This window comes from Vanessa cardui, chromosome 2, assembly GCF_905220365.1.
Source record: "Vanessa cardui chromosome 2, ilVanCard2.1, whole genome shotgun sequence".
Taxonomy (NCBI): domain Eukaryota; kingdom Metazoa; phylum Arthropoda; class Insecta; order Lepidoptera; family Nymphalidae; genus Vanessa; species Vanessa cardui.
This window is the reverse complement of record NC_061124.1, coordinates 2,962,553-2,985,001: the sequence shown is the minus strand read 5'-3', so window position 1 is coordinate 2,985,001 and position 22,449 is coordinate 2,962,553. Positions and strand designations below refer to the sequence as shown.

The 22,449-nt window shown below is 33.2% G+C and overlaps 1 protein-coding gene across 1 annotated transcript in view; it reads right to left on the bottom strand.

Moving 5' to 3' along the window:
* Positions 1-22,449, bottom strand: part of LOC124540233 (arrestin homolog) — a 166,633-nt gene that overhangs the window by 2,189 nt on the left and 141,995 nt on the right. The window contains exons 7-10 of the mRNA XM_047117701.1: positions 20,773-20,834; positions 13,379-13,442; positions 5,038-5,146; positions 36-177 (exon numbers count right to left, since the gene is read on the bottom strand). Coding sequence (XP_046973657.1) covers positions 36-177; positions 5,038-5,146; positions 13,379-13,442; positions 20,773-20,834 — 377 coding nt within the window. The remainder of the gene's footprint in view (positions 1-35; positions 178-5,037; positions 5,147-13,378; positions 13,443-20,772; positions 20,835-22,449) is intronic.

Below are 22,449 nucleotides of genomic sequence, written 5' to 3'. Positions count from 1 at the left end.
AGACATAACTACACAATAAGATTGTTTCAAGTTACCTTTGTGTGGAATAAGGGTGTACGTGTCGGTAAATGTTTGTCCCGGTAGTACAGGCGTTCCGGTTCCACGTACTAATGCAACCACGTTCTTGAATTTTCCGTTGGAAAACATACATACGTCGACATGCTGGACCACTAGTGCCTAAAACAAAGTTAATATAAGAATCATCGGTATCAACTTTACATTCTGGTACAGTGGTACAATTAGTGTAAGAATACTTCGTCAGCTTTAAAATTAATTCCCTTATCAAATCGTAAACTCTTAGTACCTTTTGAAACTGAAGCACTAAACTGACAACTGCAAATAAAATTAAACTAAGATAGTATGGTAACTTGGTTCAAAATAGGGTAATCTCGGGACTACGTCTAGTTTTATAACAACATGAAATTTGTTTAATGGCGTAATTAGTCATAATAAATTAAAATTAGATATGATATCTTCTACTGAATTGTCAAAATATGTCTGTCAGTGTCATACATTCTCGATCGCTAAAACAGATTATCGCTTATACTGAGCACACGAAAATAGATCTTATGGTGGCGAACCTTTTCTTACCTTGACTGTGCATACATTGCTTGTTTATTTAAATCAATGTTACCTTATTATTTAATTATGTCTCACTATAAGTTTTGGTTGTTATTGTGGAATAAAATAAATAATCTGTTTGGGTTGAGACGCCAAATTAGCCCATAAGTCCGTTACACGACTTGACGCAATTTATCTTAATTATATTAATTGTTCAATCTATATTATTAATGTTATAAAAATAAGAGTAACTCTGTCTGTCTGTTGCACTTTCACGACCAAACCGCTGAACCGATTGAGATGAAATATGGTATGAAGCAAATTAGAACACCAAAGCAGCACATATGCTACTTTGCTTGCCTAATACATGACAACCAAATCTCTAAAACGCGAGCGAAACCACGGGGGAGTACTAGTAAAGTATATAATATTTGTGTGTGCAAATAAGGCCTTTAAACTTAGACTAAGCTTTACTTAAACTAAGCGATCATCACTGTAATCATCGGGATTATGACTAAAACATTATTAGTGTGGATTATGAAATTCATTCTACATTGTACGTCTTAATATATCTTATCGCACATTATTAATGATTAATACTAGTGAGTATTATGAGTGTATTAATATTGTTATGAATATTAAATGAGTTTTAAAATAACTGTCTTAAATGAAACACTGCTGGGCTAAGGTGCCGTTTACCCGTTTGAGGAGAAAGTTTGAAGTCTACTCCTTGCAGTTGAGATGGCCCAATGGTTAGAACACGTGCATCTTAACCGATGTTTGCGGGCTCAAACCCAAGGAAGTACCACTGTATATAAGTGCTTAATTTGTGTTTATAATTCATCTCGTGCTCGGCGGTGAAGGAAAAAATCGTGAGGAAACCTGCATGTGTCTAATTTCATCGAAATTCTGCCACATGTGCATTCTACCAAACCGCATTGGAACAGCGTGGTGGAATATGTTCCAAACCCTCTCCTTAATGGAAGAGGAGGCCTTATCTCAGCAGTGGGAAATGTACAACATGAACATAAACATCTGGAATTTCATTGAAATTAGATGTATGAAATTTTCTTGCAATGTTTTTCTTCACTGTTAAGATCGTAGTTTAGCACACGACAGTTCAGTAGTGTTTGTCTGGGTTTGAATCCGCATTCATCACTTAAAATGCACGCGTTATAACCACTGGATCATCTCGATTAACATTTATGATAAAATGTTGAATATAAATTAAATGATAAGGTAAATACTAACTAAACCACCACCTTGAATGCCTTTAATGGTTGAAAGGGCCTCTTCGGATTCAGAGAGGCGTTATCGGGACAATCTTGACCCTTTAGGATGACGTGATATAAGATCACAGGCTCTATGCATCAATTAATAGGATAAATAAAATTTTAACAAAAAGAAAAACCGACTTCAAACAAAACACTGTTTTAAAATAAATGAATATGCACGAAAAAGTAATAAAAATAATTGCGTATTCAACATATTTTTTAGAGTCTTCCTAAGTTAAATGAAATGAAAAATATTAGACTACTTAAAAGCCGATTAACGATTATATCATGTAGTTATAATTATTGTTATATTTGGAGCCGGTGTCAGCCACGGTGCCCTTGCCCCAACAATCAAAAGAAAGAAGCGATACGAGCCCCTTGATTGATCCAGTATATTATTGTGTAAAAGGTAATTTGTAAAAAACATATTTGTTAAAGTATTCTCGTATTGTTTTTTGATAGATATACTGTAGGGTTTTATTGGCTGACACCGACTATATTTCGTACATCATATGACATCACATCACATACACAAAATTTGATTAAAGATAGTAAGAAATTCTGCCCCATATCGCACCCTAACTGCGAGCCGTATAGGAGTTCCATTACTACATAGTATAAAACAAAGTCGCTTTCTCTGTCCCTATATCTTTAAATCTACGCAACGTATTTTGATGCGGTTTTTTTTAAAAGATAGTGTGATTCAAGGGGAAGGTTTGTGTATATAATACATGAACAATATAGTAAAGAAACACTGATAATTTTAGAAGTTTGCGATGTGATGTCGTATATAAACAAATTCTGTAGTATATTTAGTATCAGTATTGCACCCGTGCGAAGCCGGGGTGGGTAGCTAGTTGATTATAATATTCGACTATGATAATTACATAAACATAACCACATTACAGAAGGTGCATCAAATATCCAAATAACTTATAAATAAAAGATTCGACCGAGTATCGCTAACGTGCTCCTCAGAATTGTTACGTTCCCTTCCGTTCCGTTACTTTGTCATGGATCCTGTGCTCAGAACCTTACCAAACTTTCACCAAATTACCCTTGAAGTATATATTTTATAATACAAAAAGAATTATCAAAATTGGTTAACGTGATTTTCAGTTATTCACCTATTTGTCGCGCATATACATAATGCAAATTTAAGACTTATGTCGTTTTCACATGGATACCATCATCGGAAAAAAAAATAAAAAAAATGGGACCCCACGGGAAGCACTACCTTTCAAACAAAAAAAAAATTATCAAAATCGGTCCACCCAGTGAAAAGTTATGAGGTAACAAACATAAAAAAAAAAAAAAAAAAACAAAAAAAAATACAGACGAATTGATAACCTCCTCCTTTTGGAAGTCGGTTGAAAATATATAAATGTCTTATATGTAAATATATTGCAATATACTTTACAAAAAAACATGAAATAATTCACTTTTTGATTAGAACGTTTATTTAAATTTTAAAATATTACATATGATTTTTTTAAGTGTTTTATTTAAAAAAAACGCAATATATATCCCATCGATGACTGGTGTGGTGATACTTTGACATTTAAATAATCCTTTAGCAAAATATCGTAGCATCCATTCGTGGGAACATTACATTTATTTATTTAGAATTTTCTTTTGATAATTTTTTACTTACTCGTACAGCTATATTTAAATTTACTTTTAAGATACTATAGTTCTAATGTGCTTTTTATATAAGTAATTTTTTTAATGTTTAGGCAAAGGAAAAATAGTTGTAGTAGTTATCGCCCGCGGATTCCCTCGCGTTTTAGTTTTGGTTGTCATGTGTTAGGCAAAAAAGTAGCCTACATTCTTTGCTGGAGTTCAAATTTGTTTCACACCAAATTTCATCAAATTCACTTTAGTAGTTTTGTAGTAAAAGAGCGACAGTCAGACAGAGTTCTTTCACATTTATAATATTATATTATAGTATGGAAGCACTCAACAATAATCAATAATCTCTCAACGTTTTCAAATATTCAAGATCTTTTGTATTACGTGCGACCGGTTGGATGAATAATATAAAGTAGTAATTTTTAATCCGATCAAGCGGTGAGTTAAGTACGAAAATCCCAACAATTATTTCGCGGTGATGTAAGCTTTCAAGGGATTATATACAACCTGCATTCGTTTCGAGGACCTTAATTATTTTCATTGGTCGTTTCTCTGAATTACTTTTTAATGTTTTCGGTAATGTTCTGCGAACAATTTAAAAAGAAATGTAGGTTTCATCTTTTTTTCTCAGTAATATCTATTTAGAGAATCGTAGTATGGAGATTTTTTGTTTAAATTGTGTTTGCCACCTCGTAAACCATATTCGTTTCTCAAGGACGTACAAATGTATTCATCTGTAAAAATTGATATAAAATAATATTATAATAATATTATAAACAGGTAAAATTGATTTGTTTGTACGTATAGCTAATCTCATGTACTTCGGAACCAATTCCAAATATGTTGATGTACGTAATGTTTATATATTAAACTTTATATAGTTATAATATGTACGTGTTATTTTTTGTGTATGTAGTATGGCAAGTATGTACATGTAGTTAAGAATATTTATGGCGTCCTTGCCTACATATTTTACAATCGGTACTGACAATCTATGGCCCACGAATTCCGACAAAATACAGCTGTGCGATAAGGCTGGTGTAATACACGCAGAATTTGTGATTTACTCTAATTTATTTATATAGTTAATAGTAATTTTAGTTATTTACAATTTATAAATAAAAGATATGTTTACTATTCTAGTAAATGAAACACAAAGAAAAACACTATTTACCGTTTTATGAATGAATACAATCATTCACAAACTTCTTTGATATAATGTATTAGTGCTTTTTTATTGCAACTCCTTTTTTTAATGTGTAATTTTAATACACACGTTGTACAGCTATTTGTGTGTGTGTTAAAGCAAAGTCTATACATTAAAAAAACACTTTTTTAGTTTTATTATTTACTGGTTGTTGCCAGGCCTTCGCTAGCGGTTTGGTTGTCATGTGTTGGGCAAAAAAGTAAAGCTATTTTTTGGTATAATTTTTTGAAGTATGTTCTTCCTTGTTCAAATTTGCTTCAAACCAAATTTCATCGAATTCGCTTCAGCGGTTTGGTAGTGACAGATCTCGATACAGAGTTACTTCCACATTTATAATATTAGTATATATATATTTAAACATACCTTTATTCTTCTTACGGTTTTGGATGAATGATTCGATATGACCACGCTCACGGCTATGGACTCGCCGTGAGAATACGTCGCTTTGTCGAGCCAGGCCTCCAGCTCCACTCTGTTGACAAATAATTATTATTTTATTTATTTAACCATTTATTAAACTTGCCAGATATATTGAAAAGGAAAATGTGTACACAGGAAAAATAAGTATAAAAGGCATACTTATCCCTCGAAGAGATTTCTTCCAGTATTCCCGAGAAAGAAGAAACATAGACCGAAAAGTTACAAAAAGAACAAAAATATTTAAATATATAAATAATAAATTAAAAACTAAAATTACAAAAACAAAAAAAATTTACTGAAAATTAATTTTACTTGAAAAACTTTATAAATACATATTAAAAATATATAATTAATATATTATAATAAGGTTACATTATAGAGTCATGGCTCATATTTGCATAACTTCTGACTCAAAAGGCGGATTTAACAGTTGGTAATGCAAGGAATAGTGAATATTTCTTTCAGGGCCCATGTCTAAAGATTGGTTTTTGTTTGTAAAATGTACAGCAATTTAAGTTTGGAGCATATTCCACCGTGCTGCTCTATTTTAATTGATGTATTCACATGTGGCTGAATTTCATTGATATTAGACACATGTAGTTATCCTCACGATGTTTTCTTTGATCGCCGAGCATGAGATGAATTGTAAACACAAATTATTATACATCATGAAAATTCAGTGGTGCTTGCCTGGGTTTGAACCCGCAATCATCGGTTAACATGTATGCGTTCAAACCACTGAGCCATCTCGGGTCGCTTTTAATTTCTGGTTACGTTCGTGACCAATTATTTGTAGCATATTTGTCCAATCGCCTAATGTAATGAAAGGATTATATATGTGTGTTTGTACATTATTCGCGTCGTTCAACAGTAAACGGGTCTAGTATTAAAAGTTTCAGGTTCGTTGACCCTTCGTTCTGCGGTCGTACGCAATCCTATACTAAGGTGAACGCTTAGTTGGAGCGAGAAATGGGCACAGGAGTGCCTGAAAAAATAAGCATTATTTTCTTTACATCAAATATAAAAATACTAGCGTCCTGTCCCGGCCCCGCTACTTGATTTATATCGTTATATTATAACTAAATAACATAAAATCATTATAAATTGTACAACAACAACAGCCTGTAAATTCCCACTGCTGGGCTAAAGGCCTCCTCTCCCTTTGAGGAGAAGGTTTGGAACATATTCCACCACGCTGTTCCAATACGGGTTGGTAGAATACACATGTGGCAGAATTTCTATGAAATTTGTCACATGCAGGTTTCCTCAAGATGTTTTCCTTCACCGCTGAACACGAGATGAATAATAAAGACAAATTAAGCACATGAATCAGCGGTGCTTGCCTGGGTTTGAACCCGCAATCATCGGTTAAGATGCACGCATTCTTACTGGGCCATCTCGACTCTAAATTGTAGCCTTTAAGTTATTCTAGTATATAAGCAATATTACTGTAAAATTTCATCCAAATCCGTTCAGTAGGTTTTTCGTGAAAGTGTAAGAAAAATATATCCATCCTCAAAAACTTTGTCATTTATAAATATTATAGGATATGACGTGAGCATTTAAAATAGACGTTCATTCTTTTAGAATTCACATTCATCGAAGAGGAATGGAACTTACAATTAGGAACCGTCGAAATTTTTCGATCACATGAAATATGTTTTATATGCGTGGATAAAATAATCCTTATTTGAAATTTGAAAAACTACACCGTTATTTCATGATTACAGAATAACATCAAAGCTGCGTATTTGTCAGAGGTAAAAGGGACGTAACACCTTCCGAAGTTCCCAAAGTCGTTGGCGTTGTAAGGAATGGTTAATATTCCTAGCATCATCACTGTCTACGAGCGGTGGTCGACCTACCACCACCAGGTAAGAAAGACAAGAATGTCAATTGTCTTAACTGGAAGTAATACTTTTTAAATTTTTATTTCGTTCTTAAAGATAGTCATGTTGTACTCGTGTGATCAACTACGGTACCTAATTCTAGTACAATACATATTCTAAAGCTTTAATAAAAGCCTTCTTTACTACGGTATAATTGTTTGAGAATTTTGAGAAGCGACCTTATTTCATCCCAGCGACACCGGAAGAATAGCGTAATTTATTCCATTATTGCTTCCCTTGTGCTTAAATAAACACATCTAAATTATAATTCGTTTTATATAAGGTACGCTTAACAACAAAACAAAATTAAAGGGGACGCCTTCCCCTAAAAACAATACGCGCTGTGCTAAAAGCATTCTGTAACCGAATATACATTTTCATAAATATCACGGATACAACGCGACTGGAATGACCGAATGAAAGTTGACACGGAGCATTGTATCAATCATAATTCATTCACCACGTTCGTTCGCAAAGGGGAAAATTAGTGATTCATATTCGAGGTCTCGGTTACATTAAAACTGTTAACTGTGTGTATTCCAATTGAACTCATTGTATGAATTAAGTAGATTGAATGTGATTTTTTAATGAATCAATTATATCCAGTCATGGTCGTTTTGCTTGCAACAGTGGCGTCGATTTGTCAGTCTTTGTAATTTACTTCAGAACAGAAGGCAGAACAACTATCTGTAAATTTCCTACTGCTATTCTAAGGCTTAGTCTCCTGTTTGAGGAGAAGGTTTGGAACATATTCCACCACGCTGTTCCAATGCGGGTTGGTTGAATTCATATGTAGCATATTTTTTATGAAATTAGACACATGTAGGTTTCCTCGTGAAATTTTCCTTCACCGCCGAGCACAAGATGAATTATAAACACATATTAAGCACATGAATATTCAGGAGCTTCTGGCTTTAAACCTGCAATCATCAGTTAAGATACACGCGTTCTAGCCACTGGGCCATCTCGTCTTATAATTCACTTTATATTTCTGTTTTGTATATAGCTTACTGGGTGGTTAGTTATAGTAAGGTGTTTAGTTATGACCTTCCTAAGGGTGTCTCCTGAGAGAACGTGACTCAGCCTATGGACGGAATTATAGACTCTCTGTTTCGAGTAACTTGCCGTCTCTTTCGCTGAAGGCTTTCCGATAGGGTAGTGTTTAAATATTGACGATTTAAATATGCTTCATTGTTAAGTTTACTTGAATTTAATTAATTTGATTTATTTTGCTATACGGCCACAGAATATTAATCAATCTAACTTAAATATAAAAAAGTAGCTTAAATGTTCCAAATTTAAATATTAAACTGTTTTATGTCCAATAGAGTAATAACTAATTTATAGAAGTTATACTGTCTAAATAACACATCATAAAATTCGAGACTATAAGTTTACGAATAATTAATTAAATTGTGATATATGAATAGATATATGTTAGTTTATTTTCATAATTAATTATAGAATGTAGACAATACGCTGTATAATACAATTGCATTTATTGTTGACTACGAAACTTTGCATGTAATGTGTTGTAAATTTTATAAATACATACATAAAGTGGTTTAAAGGAAATCTAATGGAATATACCAAAAATTAAATCCATATTTATAACGTATTCACAAACCCACGCTCCTTGGCGAACAGCTATGACGCACTATGTCCTTGTGGTTTCAATATATGTTGAATATAACGAAACGACACGTGACTTCTACGAAACCTGCAGTGTGATGATTCATTGATCCCTTTGATTCGATTTTTTATTGATTCGAGTTGTTTTATAGATGATAAAAAAACGTGAATTGTATTAAATTAACATGACGTTGTATTTTTTAATATTAAAAAAGAGTAACTACTGAGTTTCTTGCCGGTTCTTCTCGGTCGAATTTACTTTCCGAACCGGTGGTAGCTTCACTTAATTGTAAAATGACGATTCAAAAGTGCTTATAAAAGCCTATTTGAATAAAGTTTATTTTGATTTTGATTTTAATTTTTTGATGTTGAGAAACTATATTTTTTCTAATATGGGCTAGAACTTTTCTGTGTAATATTGAATTGTATAAAGTAAGGCAAGAGTATTATTTATTTGTAGTTCGTTAAAGTACGTCACGTTAGATTTTGGGCCAAACCTAAGTTATGAATAGCGTTGACTTTAGATACGAAAGTTTATAAAGTAGTTTATTAAAATACATTTTACAAATAAAAATTTATAAAAATGCGTTTCAATTTAGTTCAGTTATATTTTTAAAGTAAGTTTCTTTTCTTTGCCTTTATCAGAAATGTATGTATACCCGAGCAAATTTCTCGTGCATACTTTTTTCTGTGCACTACTTTTAAGGCACCGACTGTACTTATGCTGTCGAGGGATAGGATACAAGTCGTATACCGGAAAAGTTCGTCGAAAAGTTATGAAATCTCAATCTTCATCATCCTTCCTTCATTTTTTGGCACTAAGAGAATATTTTCTTTCTTTTATATTATTATAATAATAATAACAAATTAATATGTTATTAAATTAAACTCTATAATTTTATTTATTCATTAGTCATATCATTATCATATAATCATAAATTCTTTCATTTCATGAATTTCATTGTTTCACAGCTACCGGGCGACTCGTGACAATTACATTTTTAATTTTATTGCATGTGATATATTATTAATTAACAGCACGTCACGGCTATGAATGTTAATAATTAATTATAATTCAATTTATATATCGATTATTTTATACTTTTGATATTCGTAGCTTGAAATAAAATGTTTCATACAACATGGTATCAACTTATGCCTTCGACTTTTATTATAAATAAAATTTATGATATATTCAATTAACTATATGGAGTTGTTTTCTTATTTATAAGCATTACAGCTGTCTTTATAAATGATATGTCATAAGGTAAATAAAAAATTAGGTCTCACAGGTGGTTAGAACGCGTGCATCTTAACCGATGATTGCGGGTTCAAATCCAGGCAAGCACCGCTGATTCATGTGCTTAAATTGTCTTTATAATTCATCTCGTGCTCGGCGGTGAAGGAAAACATCGTGAGGAAACCTGCATGTGACAAATTTTATAGAAATTCTGCCACACGTGTATTCCACCAAGCCGCATTGGAACAGCGTGGTGGAATATGTTCCAAACCTTCTCCTCAAAGGGAGAGGAGGCCTTTAGCCCAGCAGTGGGAATTTACAGGCTGTTGTTGTTAGTCTTACATTATGTCCATTGTAACTTACTGTGTAAATCGGTTAATTATAATTTATAATTGGATCTCGAATAATTAATTATCCTTAGCTGTCAATTCTTTTTTTTATGATAGCTCTCCGGAAAGTGCTTGAAAATATTGATAATAAAACCTTTTATCATCTTCTTGTTTGCACCTTAAATAGCATCAAGTAACCTAAAATATAATACAAGTTATTTTATCGTAACCTTTGTCCCAGTGAGCCGATATGGCCCAGTGGAACCGAGATGGCCCAGTGGTTTGTACCCAGGCAAGCATCACTGAATTTTCATGTCCTTTACACGTGTTTAAAATTCATCTCGAGCTCGGCGGTGAAGGAAAACATCGCGAGGAAACCTGCATGTGAATCCACCAACTCGTATTGGAGCAGAGAGCCTAGAAGTGGGAAGTTTACAGGACATTATTATACTAAATATATTTATATTTGCCGCTTAGTAGATTTCTTATTCTACTAATAATGTTCTAGCAGTGCGATGTAGGTATTCATCTCGAATTTCACTCGTTTAATTTTTACAATCGAATACTTCTAATCCTATAAATTGTATAATAATTGTAGGCAACATTGTATATCACATTTTGAAATTTCAAGCTCTTGTTTTGCTATGAGTTTCGATGTTCTTCTTACAGAGTCGTTCTACAGTTGCATATCTTTGAAAATTTGTCCAGAATGGAATGACGTATCAAACCCACCTTGCTCATGTTATCAACTTTACATTTTCGCTTGGCGTGAATAAACCACAGATAATAAAACGGCATTTTGAAAGACAATTTGACATTCAACTAAGAATTGAATGGAATCGAAGTTTTTGAGATTCGTTGAATGAATAATCTAATAGAATTATGTTATGGAATTACAAAGCTTCAGCGAGTTGGGATATTTTATCCTTTCGGTGATATCGTTTATTTCACGAACGAATTGAACGATATGAATGAAATATAATCATTGAGAATGCTCCAGGCTTTTGGAACGTGTTCATTGTAATTTAAAACAACCAATTAGCTGTCTCTTAAGTTGCGTTTTAAGTTGTAATTAATTGGATTAAGGCGTACGATTTGAATGGGGATTTATTTTAAATATATTTGAGCTTTATTTGTATTTGAGAAATTACTAATGTTCGTATTTAACACCCCAAACTTATTTTATTATATTATCCTCCTGCCCTTATCCCAAATTATTTGAGTCGAGGCAGCATGTCTTCTTGTTCCATACCTCCCTATCTGACGTCATTTCACAAGTAACATTCTTTCTTTCTTTATTCTATTAGTGGGGATTATATTAGCGAAGGGACAGGACTGCACTTGACTTTTAAAAAAGTAGGCGGGAAAGAGCCCTTACTGTAGATACTTTTTCGGTACGAACGATGAATACGCTACGAGTTCTGTTAATGCGAACGGTTTACATTGTAATGTGTTAGTAGATATATGTATGTCTAACAGTGAATATTGATATTTCATGGCTTTGAGCAAGTGACCCATTAATTTTGATTAGACACATATACATGTATTTATAAATAATTATGCATACAAAACAGTTGTCTGTGTGCACACTACAATAACACTATTCGTTTATTTTATACTTCTTTGTTTTATGTAATATTCTATTTAATTATTTAATATGACAGTGTTTAATTAATTTCCTGCAGTAAAAAGTATTTAATGTTCTTTTTTATTCAAGCTCGAACGAAGACTTTTGATTTCGCTTTGTACTAGATTAAATTAAATCTTAATGCTACATTTTTTACTTGAAACATTTCGGTCTGCAGTGTTAGAACTGTTCGGTTAGAATGTACTTGGCATTTCACTTGAAATGTTAAAAACTGAGTGCCGTGAGTGAGTTCATACGTATTTTATTTTTAAGTATCACTTAAAATATACTTAAATTATATAATACATATTGAAATTTTACAGCCGTAATCTTTAGTGAGTCTCCTGTTTTTTTTTTTCGTACAGAATAGTGCTACTGGTTATACGGTATTTATAAAGAGAAAACGTAAGTGATTTTTTCTTAAACTTCGAACTTGAGTAAATCGTATATTATTTTGTAATATATCTATATTAACAGAACAGCCAGAGACAAAACAGTCCCACAAGATTTTCTTCACAACAAAAAAGAAAACTTTTATATACCCGCTGGTGGGCACACTAGATAATCCTGTATCGTTTAGTAGCTATTTGAAGACGAGCTTGTTGACGAGTATTATAAAAAAAAACATTTAAAGGTAGTAAAAAAGAAGGCAACATTCAAAATCGATTCGATTACTGTCGATTATTTTTTTCGATTGAAATCAACCACGACGGTATATTCATCCATCCATCGATGAACTATGTGGTAGGGCTTTGTGCAAGCCCGTCTGGGTAGGTGCCACCTACTCATTAGTTATTCTACCGCAAAATAACAGTACTCAGTATTGTTGTGTTCTGGTTTGAAGGGTGGGTGAGCCAGTGTAACTACAGACTACAAGGGATACAACAACTTAGTTCCCAAGGTTGGTGGCACATTGACGATGTAAGGAATGGTTAATATTTCTTACAGCTTCATTGTCTATGGGCGATGGTGACCACTTACCATCAGGTGGCCAATATGCTCGTCTGCCAACCTATACTATAAGAAAAAAAAGATATCGTCATGGTTGATTTCAATCGTTTCGGCCTTTCGCCAGGGAACTACGTCGGTCAGAGAGCGACTATGTGCGCAAGTACAGATGCTTTTTCTATCGTATTACAGCATATATGACACGACTGAGAACAGTTCAGGCTCGAGGCACATATATACAAAAATTTCCAGCATCCAGACTTTAGGCTGTTACTGAGAAATTGTATCGAAAAAACAATAACTCGTATGGACCTAACTTGACCTGGGGTTTGAACGCAAGTGCTCGGTATTTGTGGCCTTATTTTCAGGACCAACTATGAGTTACCATAATTTATGTAAAATATAGTATTGATTGTAAAATTATTCCATAAAAACGTTTAAGATGTTCTCACATAACCACTAACCCATACTGAAACAGCGTGGTGGAAACTCTACACAATCAATATATAGTAGAAAGTTTATAAGTTGATACAGATTAATTAAAAATCGAAAGTTACATTAGTAGACATTGTTCACTTTTATATTCTGTTTAAAATATTAAATTAAAAGATTTTCTCACCTGCCGTCAGACAACAGGAATGGCTTCTCGACGGTCGCTCGGGGCGGCGCCGGTTCAACGTTCTCTGTGAAAACATGAAAATATTATTTTTCACATCCCATTTGCCAAATTAGAACGCTTTAACGCTGTTTTATAAATGACGCTGAAACAAGCGTTACACTGACTTCCTGCTGTGCATTTCGCTATTAAATTATAATTAATGTATGTGCTCATATGCGATCCTTATCTAATAACATAGTTATGATATATGAGGTTAATTAATAGTGTGTCACAATTACGATAACCTATCTGTCTATCTATATGGGGAGTCGTGATGGGCCAGTGCTTAGGAGAGGTGAATCCGAACCGATGGTCTGAGCTCAATTCCGGCTAAGTAACAGAATGTGATGTGTATGCTCGACTCCGCATTAAAGCAGCATGGTAAATCAAAATAAACTTTATTCAAGTGGGCTTTTACAAGCACTTTTGAATCGTCAGTTAACAATTAATTGAAGCTACCACCGGTTCGGAAAGTAGATTCTACCGAGATAAGCCGGCAATAAACTCAGTAGTTACTCTTTTTCAAAATTTAAAAAATACAATCATATTATTTAAATACAATTATATATGTATGTATATAATGTATCCTGCCTGGAAGTCAACAGGTATTAATTCCACGCTTTTTATCAGCTACAAAATCTTGTATTAAATAATACGCCTTTTTTACCAATGTATTTCTTATAAACGATTTGAATTTACGAAACGGCAAAGTTAAAAATGCCTGCGGAATTTTATTATAGAAACGGATACTTTGGCCCAAGAAATATTTATTGACTTTGCGGAGTTGGAATCTTGGCGTTATATGTATAAGTATATAACGCCAAGATAACCTAAGTAAGGATAACTAAGGTTAACCTTACTCCTAGTGCATATACAATAATTATCACTGATTTTATCAAAGTGATCAATGTTACTGTGAATATACATAATATTGTTGTAATTAGTAGATTTAGAAGCATATTGTTATGCACTTATCCTTCATCCCCTTTATAAGCAGTTAGTTGGTATTCCCTTAAGAGAAAATAACCTTTGTCCAACATTGGGACATTTACTGCATTACTTGCGGACACATTTTACTATACAATGAATTCAACTCCAGCGCCGCGTCTGTCTGTACGCATTTTAAAGATAAGTGCCACTTGACATTTTCCTTGGCGTACGTTGTTTAAATCGATAAAATGATATGTAGATTAAGTGTTCGTTATACTGAGCGCTCATCTAAAGGCCGCCATGTTTATTTTGAAAAACTTAGTTAATGCTAATGTCCCACCCCTTAGAGGGATTTTAACGGTATTTAACTTACAGATAACTTTCGAAGTAATCTTCAAAATTAAATCTTTTTAGGCGCTGGCGCTGGCGAGGCGCTGTTAAAATATCTATTTTATTCTGTATAATGAAGCTATTATGTCAAAAGAAACTCGAAACTCACGGCAATCCATACGATATGCAATATTGACTATCTTATTATTAATTATTATAAAATGTATAATAGAATACACGTATCAAAATGGCATATTAGTTTAAGTTGGATCTGAACGTTTTACGAGTCAATTCATTCAGAATAGCGCTGTTGCTGACAAAAGTTAGTGGCAGATGAATCATCGACACTCAGTATTTATTTCATTGGATATGAGTTTTAAGATGTGAATAATCTATTTAATTTATTTATTTAAATGAATGAATAAGAGAAACCAAAAATTTTGACAAATGGTCCGCAAAGGCGGTTTTATCGCTCAAAATGATTTATCATGTAACTTTTGATGATAGAAGTTTAGAAAGTAAACACGCACACACACACATAGGTAAATGCAGTTATAGATAGTAAGGGGCGGTAATAACTCATATAAGGATATTTAAATTAAAGTACAATAATAAACAACACACAACTACATACCAATAATACACACATAATAATGTAATATATGTATATTATATAATTTTAATTATCAAAATACATATGCACATCTATATTAATTAAAATGAATGTGATGTATGCTATATGAGTTATGAAACCATTGATTTGATTGCAATTCCTATGGTTCACTGAATTGTAAACAATAAAATATATATTTTTTATGTTATAGATTGGTGAACGAGCATATGGGCCACCTTATGGTAAGTGGTCACCATCACCCATAGACAATGAAGCGGTAAGAAATATTAACTATTCCTTACATCGTCAATGTGCCACCAACCTTGGGAACTAAGATGTTATGTCCCTTATGCATGTAGTTACACTCGCTCACTCACCCTTTAAACCAGAACACAACAATAAAGAGTACTGTTATTTGGCGGTAGAATAACTGATGAGTGGGTGGTACCTACCCAGACGGACTTGTACAAAGCCCTACCACCAAGTAAATAAGTCAATTTGTAGTCATTTTCACTCATATGAAAAGTAACGCAAAATTTTCATATTACAATACATATATGTACATAATGTAACATTCTGTAAATAAAATTTCTATTGTGTCGGTCCAAAATATAAACGAAAACGAAAATATGAACAGCGAAAAATTCCGAACAAATTCAATTCAACTTTTGATTATATTTTGGACGTTGATATTTCATACTTAAAATAACATCGAAATCAAATAACCTCACTGAATACAATTTTTAGTGAAATTCATTCTTTGACGTGGATTTTCATTTAAAACTATAATAGTATCTTACTTACTGTATGTAGACTGACTTATGATTTTTATTTTTTTATTTTACGGACTAGCAAATGGGCCACCCGTAAACCATATTATCTATTCCTTACATCACCAATACAATGCGATAGCAACCGTCGTAACTAATATGTTATGTCTCTCGCTCCTTTAGTGATGCTGTCTCACTCTCCTTTAAAACCGGAAACAACTATACTGTTCTGTATTTTGGTGGTAGAGTATCTGATGAGTAACTCAGACATTCTTGCACAAGCTCTCATCAAATATTTTTTACGACGACGAATATCAATAGAATATTTAAATTGAAAAACAATGTTCTTTAGTATAATATTCTATTTCAATATAATATTTAGTTTTTTTTAAAGAACTCCATATCTGATAGAACACAAGTATATTAAAAATTTAAAACAGTTTTATTTACCGCAAAAAATCCGGTTTCAAAATGTCACTTTCAATTTCCCGCGAAAACGGATCTATATGTCGTATGACGTCACTGCTGTCTATCGCTGGCCCACTGATCGTACTTGTCTTCGATGGCTTTCATACTTATGAATTTTTTCTCGAACTTTGAGATATTTTTTTGTAAAAATTTAAGACGGACTATCGAAATGCTTTTTGAATGGATCTTCTGACACAAAATTGAGATAAAAGTTCCAGCTGAAAAGAGAAATCTGGAGTCTGCTTTGACAAACACAAATTCCATTTTAATTCGAAAAAGGCAATTAATTTTCGTTTTATTGTTCATTTTTTCATAACTATAACTTCAAATAAGTAGTCATAACAGGATTGACGTCATTTTTGAAATACGTTACGTTTCACATTACTTTAATTCTTTTGAAACAAAATTATATGAAAAAGTGGCCCCACTGCAAGGTTTGTATTTTTATATTTTTTTATTATTTTTATAGCAAAATTTTCATAAATATTGTTTTTGAATGTTCCCTATTGCGCTATTGATGAACACAAAATAATTATTTATTACGGCGAAATAAATGGACGAAAACAATATACATAGAGTTCATAATTTTATGAAATTAATTCAATAGACTTAATATCCTTTTTAGCGCTTTCATGCTTCTCTCTCGTGTTTGTCTATCTATCTGGTACAACAACAACAACAACAACGGCCTGTAAATTCCCACTGCTGGGCTAAAGGCCTCCTCTCCCTTTGAGGAGAAGGTTTGGAACATATTCCACCACGCTGTTCCAATGCGGGTTAGTGGAATACACATGTGGCAGAATTTCTATGAAATTTGCCACATGCAGGTTTCCTCACGATGTTTTCCTTCACCGCTGAGTACGAGATGAATTATAAAGTCAAATTAAGCACATGAAACAGCGGTGCTTGCCTGGGTTTGAACCCGCAATCATCGGTTAAGATGCGCGCGTTCTAACCACTGGGCCATCTCGACTATCTATCTGGTAGCTTATTAATTATCACAACCATACACAATTCATTCCATTTGAGTTAATAATTGACAACCAAATAAAAATAAATAATTTCAAACATAACATTTGCTGGTATAAGTATCTGAATTGTTGATACCGCTAACACAGCCGGTATTGACATTGGGTACACTTGTCACTAAATATACATATGTATATAATATAGCATTTACCTGGTATCCACTTTGACATGGAATGTTATTTTAAACTATATTAGTATGTAGTGATCTTACCTATATAGGTGGCAATTCAATGAAAAACCTAATTACTTTACTAAACGGTGCCGTTCAACCAGCGGCCGAATGACATCAGCCAAATTAGCTTTCAGAATGACATGACTTTCTTTTTTAAATTGGGTGGAAAAACGGCTTCATTAACTATCTAAGTCTTTTCAGTCTTGTCTTACCTTTAGAGTATTTGAAGGTGCTACAAATGTCTTAGTGCTGAAGGTCACTTGACTTTAAAAAAAATGATAAATTTATTTTCATTTATTTTATATCGTTGATCAAGCCTATTCGAACTGTGTCACATTGCTTACAACTTAGTCGCCCAAAATGGACTTGTGTTACAGCTTTATAACGGCACGGTCAAAATTTAAATTCAATGTTTCAAAAAACAATACCCTTTAATCATCATTATATAGTATAAAACAAAGTCGCTTACCGCTGTCTGTCCCTATGTATGCTTAGATCTTTAAAATTATGCAACGGATTTAGATGCGGTTTTTTTTATATCTAGAGTGTTTTAAGAGGTATGTTTTTTATATAATAAATAGACAATATAGTAAAGAGACAGGAAAAATTCGATGGAATATTTAGTATCAGAGGTGCACCCATGTAAAGCCGGGGCTGGTCGCTAGTATTGTTATATTCATTAAACGTACATGAAATGATCTTCTATGTCAATGAATCTAATTAAAATTAAAGCAAAGGAATACTATATAAATTTATCCAAGCGTGTTGCAACTGGTAACAGTCGAGATGGCTCAGTGGTTAGAACGCGTGCATCTTAACCGATGATTGCGTGTTCAAACCCTGCCTGGGTTTGAACACGCAATTATCAGCACCGCTGACTCATGTTCTTAATTCGTCTTTATAATTCACCTCGTGCTCAGCGGTGAAGGAAAACATCGTGAGAAAACCTGCATTGGACAAATTTCATAGAAATTGTGCCACATGTGTATTCCACCAACCCGCATTGGAACAGCGTGGTGGAATGTGTTCCAAACCTTCTGCTCAAAGGGAGAGGAGGCCTTTAGTCCAGCAGTGAGAATTTACAGGCTGTTGTTGTTGTTGTGTTGCAACTTCTCATATAAGTTTTGTGGATATTGGTTTCGTATTTTTTAAGTTAGGAATAAAAAATGAACCCTTTCATTTGCTAGTATAGAAATTGATATTTGTTTTAAGCTATTAAAGTCAACGTTTATTATTACGACAAGGTCCTTAAAATAATCAGTGTCAATTATTATTATTGAAACAATTCAAGTGAAACGTGATATGGGTAAGGAATCCGGAGAATGGGACACGGCGTGACGTCACTGTACATTAAACATGGCAGCTTCCATGAATATTACATACCTGCTATAACATATTGTAATAACGTTGATGTGATTGTGAGATGAAAGAGATATACATATATGTATATGTGCGTGTGGATTCCTTTATGTATCGATTCTATTTAAATAGTATGGGCTGTTAGATTTTACTTAAACCAAATCTTGCTTTTTGCAAGCCCGTCTGCTAAGTTGGTATTTACACAGATGTACTGTACACAACAGTAAGTTGGTTCTTACTAGAAGCAGTTACACACAATCTTACTTACTGTTAGCAGATAGCAATATTTAGCAATGTTATGCACCATGAGCTGAGATGGCCCAGTGGTTAGAACGCGTGCATCCTAACCGATGATTGCGGGTTCAAACCCAAGCAAGCACCACTATATGTACATATGTGCTTAATTTGTGTTTATAATTCATCTCGTGCTCGGTGGTGGAGGAAAACATCGTGAGGAAACCTGCATCCGTCTAATTTTATCGAAATTCTGCAACATGTGCATTCCACCAACCCGCATTGGAACAGCGGTGGAATATGTTCCAAACCCACTCCTTAATGGAAGAGGAGGTCTTATCCCAGCTACGGGATATTTACAGGCAGTCACTTTACTTTACTTTTATGCTTCATTTTAAAGATCGTATGAGCCAATTAAATACTTCACCTAGTATACTTAAGATTCGGGGGATATGAGGTCTTAGCAAGGTTGGTGGCGTATTGGTAATGTGAGGAATGGTAAATATTTCTTATAGCGCCAAGGTCTACAATTTGTTATCACCTGCTAACTCTATTTTGCAGTTGGTCGGTTAAAATCGAGTCATGTCAACGCAGTTTTAGAACACTCCAAATTTACATATTTGGCGGTAAATTATTCACATAGAGAGCAGCCGCTCATGCCTGCGACAAAGTCTTAGAGATACGTGATTTTCTAGACTGAAAGTACCATGCCGGAAAATCTTAGACCTTAAGGTCTTGTTAGCTGATGACGTTCATGACACGATTGATGATTTCAAAAAGTCAACAAATCCTTCTTGGGGAACGGTATTCGTTTCTATACTTACAATTCCGAAGATATTTTTAACTTTGCCGTTTCATAAATTTACATTCAAAGAAAGCATTATTATTTAATACAAGATTATAGAGTTGATAAAAAAGCTTGTAGCTTGTGCTTGATGAATTCCTGGCAGGATGTATTACATATGTGACTGTATTTAACTAACATGACATTGTATTTTTAAATGTTGAAAAAGAGTAATTACTGAGCTTCTTGCGAGTCCTTTTCAGTAGAATTTGCATTCCGAACCGATGAAGCTTCACTTCACTAATATATTTTGTTGATAACGATTCAAAAGTGCTTGTAAAAATACTTGAATAAAGTGTATTTTGATTCTGTTTTTAAATAATCTGTTATCATCATCATAAGCAGCCTATTTTAGTCCACTGCTGGACATAGGCCTGTCCAAATGCACTGAGATCTTTCTTCGGCATTAATGTAGGCTTATTTCATATTATAAGACATCAATGTTTGTTTTTTTTAACAAATGTAAAAAGTATATACTTCGTTCGGAAATAAAACCTTATTGAAACATTTGTTAACATGTTTAGAAGATTTATTTATAGTTCTAAAAATATCAAAAGCAAATGGATGTTAATTCAAAAAGGAAATTTTAAAAGAAACTACACTCACCTATTTCCTCGTTTTTCGCTCGACATTTTTCATCCGTGTCCAATTTAGCTTTATTTTTCAGCCTGTAATTAAAAAGAAATCCATACATTTCTGGAAATTTTCTTTCAAGAGACTTATTTCCGACTGTTACGATTTTTTTAGGACAAAACCTAATGTTCTCTTAAATTTTCCCGATTACATAAAACTAGCTATAACGGATTTGAATCCGTGAATTAAAATCCATTCGTGGTCACAGGTCTACCCGTGACCACGAACGCTGTAAAGTGCTCGAAACGTCGGAATGTTAAAAATAATTAATATACGCGATTCAAATCCGTTATAGCTGGTTTTATTACAAAACCTAATGTTTTTGAGCGCTTTTTCACATCACTAGTTTTGTGAATTATAAATGATAAAATTAATAAAGAATAATATTTTAATATTTAATATCGATAACAATTTGAAGTTAATCTTGTGAGTTGATGGTAAGCGTTTTCACTGATCAAAGACATAAGTACTGTATGAAATATTAACCATTCCTTACATCATTCATGAGCTGACATGATCCAGTGGCTAAAACGATAGAATATTGAACGAACATTGCGACCGTCATCGAAAGCAATGCTGATTCTTGCTATTATGATTAGTAACCCATGATGACCCAGTGGTAAAAACGCGTGCATCTTAAGCGTTAATTGCGGTTTCAAGCCCAGGAAAGCACCACTGATTGTTCTTGTGCTTAATTCATGTTTATAATTCATCTCGTGCTCGGCGGTGAAGGAAAACATCGTGAGGAAACCTGTATGTATAAATTTTGTTTAAAAGTCTGCCACATGTCTATTCCACCAACCCGCCTTAGTCCAGTAGTGGGAAATTTAAAGGCTGTTGTTGTTGTTGTTGTTGTATGATTAATTATGTTACGATAATCTCAGAAACTACTGTGGGACTTTTCTGTTTACTAATAGATGAATCTATGCATAGTATGAAACAGTCGCTTCCTGAGTCTATGTTTATATTACAAGCATATTATAAAAGACAAAATCAACTAGTACAACTTTCCTAGCAGTTTTAAGTTTGTTTTTCAATGTAGATGTTGAACTATTTATTAATATTTCATAAAGCTAAATCGTGCAAATTAAGAAGTTTAGTGACTACTGTATAAAGTTATATGATACTATTGTATTTTAAAATTGCTCCTTTATGAATTCAGTCGTATTTGCACACGAATCGATTGTATTTTAAGTTGTAAAGTTACACATTCGTTAGTCTATTTCAAACTCAATATAGGACATACATATATAGGACACATATAACATGGGCAGTGTATATGCCTCTTAGAATTAGCTATTGATAAACTTCTCCAAAAACATAAATTTATATAATCAACATACTATATATTTTTTTAATTAAAAGTTCAAGTTTTATAGATATTTTAATATTTAAACTAGTTGAACTTGCTGCTTTACTTGCAAAATTATAAATACCCACACAAATTAAAAAGCCGTTTTACCCCTTAGGGTTCGAGTTTCATAAAACCCGTTTTTAGCGGATGTCTACACCCTATAAGGAACCTTAAATCTTTATGCGCATAATTCATCTCGAGGTCGGCGTTGAAGGAAAACATCGTGAAGAGATTCGTATGTGACTAATTACGTATAAGGAAATTCTGCCGCATGTCAATCCATCGAGCATATGATA